The 3,236-nt window shown below is 42.5% G+C and overlaps 1 protein-coding gene across 1 annotated transcript in view; it reads left to right on the top strand.

The window, feature by feature from the left end:
- The first annotated feature begins 2,535 nt into the window (after positions 1 to 2,535).
- The window catches only part of LOC107684182 (serine/threonine-protein phosphatase 2A 56 kDa regulatory subunit gamma isoform), a 15,176-nt gene continuing 14,475 nt past the window's right edge, over positions 2,536 to 3,236 (top strand). The window contains exon 1 of the mRNA XM_016480395.1: positions 2,536 to 2,810. Coding sequence (XP_016335881.1) covers positions 2,747 to 2,810 — 64 coding nt within the window. The 5' untranslated portion in view covers positions 2,536 to 2,746. The remainder of the gene's footprint in view (positions 2,811 to 3,236) is intronic.

Raw genomic sequence — 3,236 nt, 5'->3', positions numbered from 1 at the left:
GTCGACGAACTTTATTGTTTCTCGGAAGTCTGGGATATGTAGTTTTTCCACCGGCGGAGCGAACGAGTGAACGCGGCGCGAGAACTACAAATCCCAGAAAGCCGAGAAGCGTCACTCGCGTCAGCGCGTCTCTGCTGCAATGACGCGTGTATATGAAAGACATGAATACATTTCTTGCCAAATTTTACATTCATAAATGTACATTTTCAAAGAAAACTCCTTCCTTTTTAAAATTTTGTTGAGAGATTTTGATGTGTATGTAAGACTCATGGTGGGATTCTTATAAGCTAACATAGTATGCTTTGGATTAATGCATGTAAACCTCATTGTCTTTTGTTCTGATTCTGTCTTTCTATTTGTTGCTCTTTTGTTACATTAAACCTTATAATGTGTCAGACTGATTCCAAATCAGTTTGTTTTGTTTCGGGAGGCAACACAAAGACAGAAACATTTCAGTTAATATTGTAACAGGTTTGTTTAATCGAGTTTAGGAGCTTAAATCAGTTAGTGTCTAAACCACAGCTTTTATTGACTTGTGAGCAGTGCTGGGGAGTAACTAGTTACATGTAACAGAATTACGTAATTTAATTACAAAATAAATGTAACTGTAATCAGTCACAGATACTGAGAAAAATGTGTAATTAAATGACAGTTACTTATGAAAATGTTACAGCTGAATATTTTCACCCACATACAGATATGATTGATTTCTTTCATAAATTGTGTTGACTGCTCTAAAATATGAGACTGCAATGTTTCAGGAGTTTAGGACACATGCTTGTTCCATAACTGATTTATTTCCTATTTGGGTTTATGTATATGCTTTATTTTTCAGAATTAGCTGTTTTTCCCAGGCACTGTTAGATGCCAGTGTTTCCCATCATAACTGTGCAAATATCACAGGAAATTCGTGGGAAATTCGAGCGTGCCGCTGCGTCATTACGTCACGTCTGTAAACATAAAGAAGTAGTCCCGGCTGCTAGACTATCACATGTGAGGATCCTGCAGCTGTGGATCGTTTATAACCTTTTCTCACAGCAGCTGGAATAATTAAACATCATTTTGATGGCGGATTGTAATCCAGAAAGGATTATGTGTTTATGAAACACGTGAATGAAATTAAACTATATTCCAGTTATAAATGTGCTTCTGATTACAGATAGCCTGGGATTACAAAGATTTGTATTTCAAAGAAAACCAGTTCGAAGAGAGCATAATTTGCTTTTTGGGTTAAAAGAATTTCTTAATATGAAATTCGAAGAGTATGACAATTAGATTAGACTGTGCAGAAACATATTCCACGACGTAGGCTAGAATCTGTGCTTGTGAAGTACAGTAGATATCCACCGGTGCGGTGACTGACTGCCACACACTCTTCAGAACATTAGATTCATCCGCGCCGGAGCCGGAGCACAACACACAGCAAGCTAGATAGTTCCTCACACAGCTGCAATTCCAGGTTTTCAAACAGAGATGGCGACAAAGAGGCAACACTTACGGACTGCAGCTGTAATAAAGTAACTGAAATAGTTATTACATTTTGAATAGGGTAATTTGTAATCTGTAACCTGTTACATTTCCAAAGCAACCTTCCCAACACTGCTTGTACCTTCTTCACTAAAGCTGAACAATAACTCACATTAACGCTAAACTAAACCTCTATCTGAACTGTATCGAAGCTGAGCGACTGCTATCACGTGACTGCTCTGATTTCATTGACATCTGATCAAAGCAGTAGAAACATGCTCTGAAGACGAGTAACTTTTCCAATCAGATTTACGGTGATAAACAGCAAAATCACAGAATCAGTGATGGAAACCGTAAAGCCGCTCTGAAGAAGACACAGCTCAAGTTTTGTTATCTTCTGATGCGGTCAGTCAGTGTGCTCATCGATAAATCACTGAACGTTAAGACCCAAAGTAAGCAAGCCAAAAATATGAAAATAAAAGCTCTGATATCATCCCAGACAGCAACATAGTGTTGGCCCAGATCCGGCCCACATCTGGCCCATGTGAAATCCATGCGGGCCAGATGTGGGCCGGATCTGGGCCGAAACTGTCTGCTGTCTGGGATGCACTCAGAATCAGAAACCAAAACCAGATGAAATATTGTCCGTGATCAAATGCCCTGTTGAACTGCATCCATAAATGTTTACGCTTTGAATGTAGTATAAGTTTGGGATTGTGTATTAGCCACTGTAAATGTTATATATCACTCAGAGCAGGCAGAAGCAGAGACGTGAATGTGTTTGGAGTCTCCTTCAGTGATTAATACAGATCAGATCTGTTACAGATGCAGAAACATCCAAACACACAATCCTGTCTGTTTAATAATGACTCTATTGTCTTCTCTAGAGCTGCTTTGAATCTTTGGAGCAGGATATGAATATTTGATGAACTTTGCAACATTGACACTGATATTTTCCTGTTTATCACCATGACACACACACACACACAGAGTAATGAGGCGTGACTGCTCTGTAGGACTGCTGGAGAGCCCGTAAGTCCCGCCTTCTCTCCTGACCAATAGGCTTCTGCCTGCGCTCTGCTGATGTCACGGCTCCTGTGTGCAGTGGACCAATGGGCTCGCAGCTCCCGCTGACATCAGCCAGCAGTCGGTTCCTCCAGCACACAGCTTCGTTTTCTGCTCAGCTTCTGTGTTTAAATGGAGGCTGCTCTGGCGCTGTAGGAGTGTTTTCTGTGTTTTCGCTGCGCCGCGCGCTGACATGCAGCTCGTCTGAGGCAGGATGGTGCTAGACGCTCCTAATCCCAACGGGCCGTTCCCGCCTGTGGCTCTAATGCACTTCAGAGGTGAGTGATCCGGACGGTTAGCAGGGATCGTTCTGTGTCATTGAGGCGCTGCATGAGATCGAGAGCTTTAGTGTCTCCTGCCCATCCCCCCCACTCCAGCAGTGATGTCACAGGAAGTGAGGTCACGGCTGAAGGAAGTGTGCATGTGTCTGTCTGTCTGTCTGTCTGTCTGTCTGTCTGTGAGAGTGTATGTGAGTGTGTGTGAGAGAGTGTGAGTGTTTGTGTGTGTGAGTGAGTTTGTGTGTGTGAGTGTGAGTGAGTTTGTGTGTGTGAGTGCTTCAGTGTGTGTGAGTGTGTGTGTGCTTCAGTGTGTGTGTGTCTGTGTGTGAGTGTATGTGAGTGTGAGTGTGTATGTATGTATGTGAGTGTGTGTGTGTGTGAGTGTGTGTGCTTCAGTGTGTGTGTGTTTGAGTGTGTGTGCTTCAG

The sequence above is a fragment of the Sinocyclocheilus anshuiensis genome, unplaced genomic scaffold, assembly GCF_001515605.1.
Source record: "Sinocyclocheilus anshuiensis isolate Anshui unplaced genomic scaffold, SAMN03320099.WGS_v1.1 scaffold1893, whole genome shotgun sequence".
Taxonomy (NCBI): Eukaryota; Metazoa; Chordata; class Actinopteri; order Cypriniformes; family Cyprinidae; genus Sinocyclocheilus; species Sinocyclocheilus anshuiensis.
This window is presented reverse-complemented; position numbering and strand designations above follow the sequence as displayed.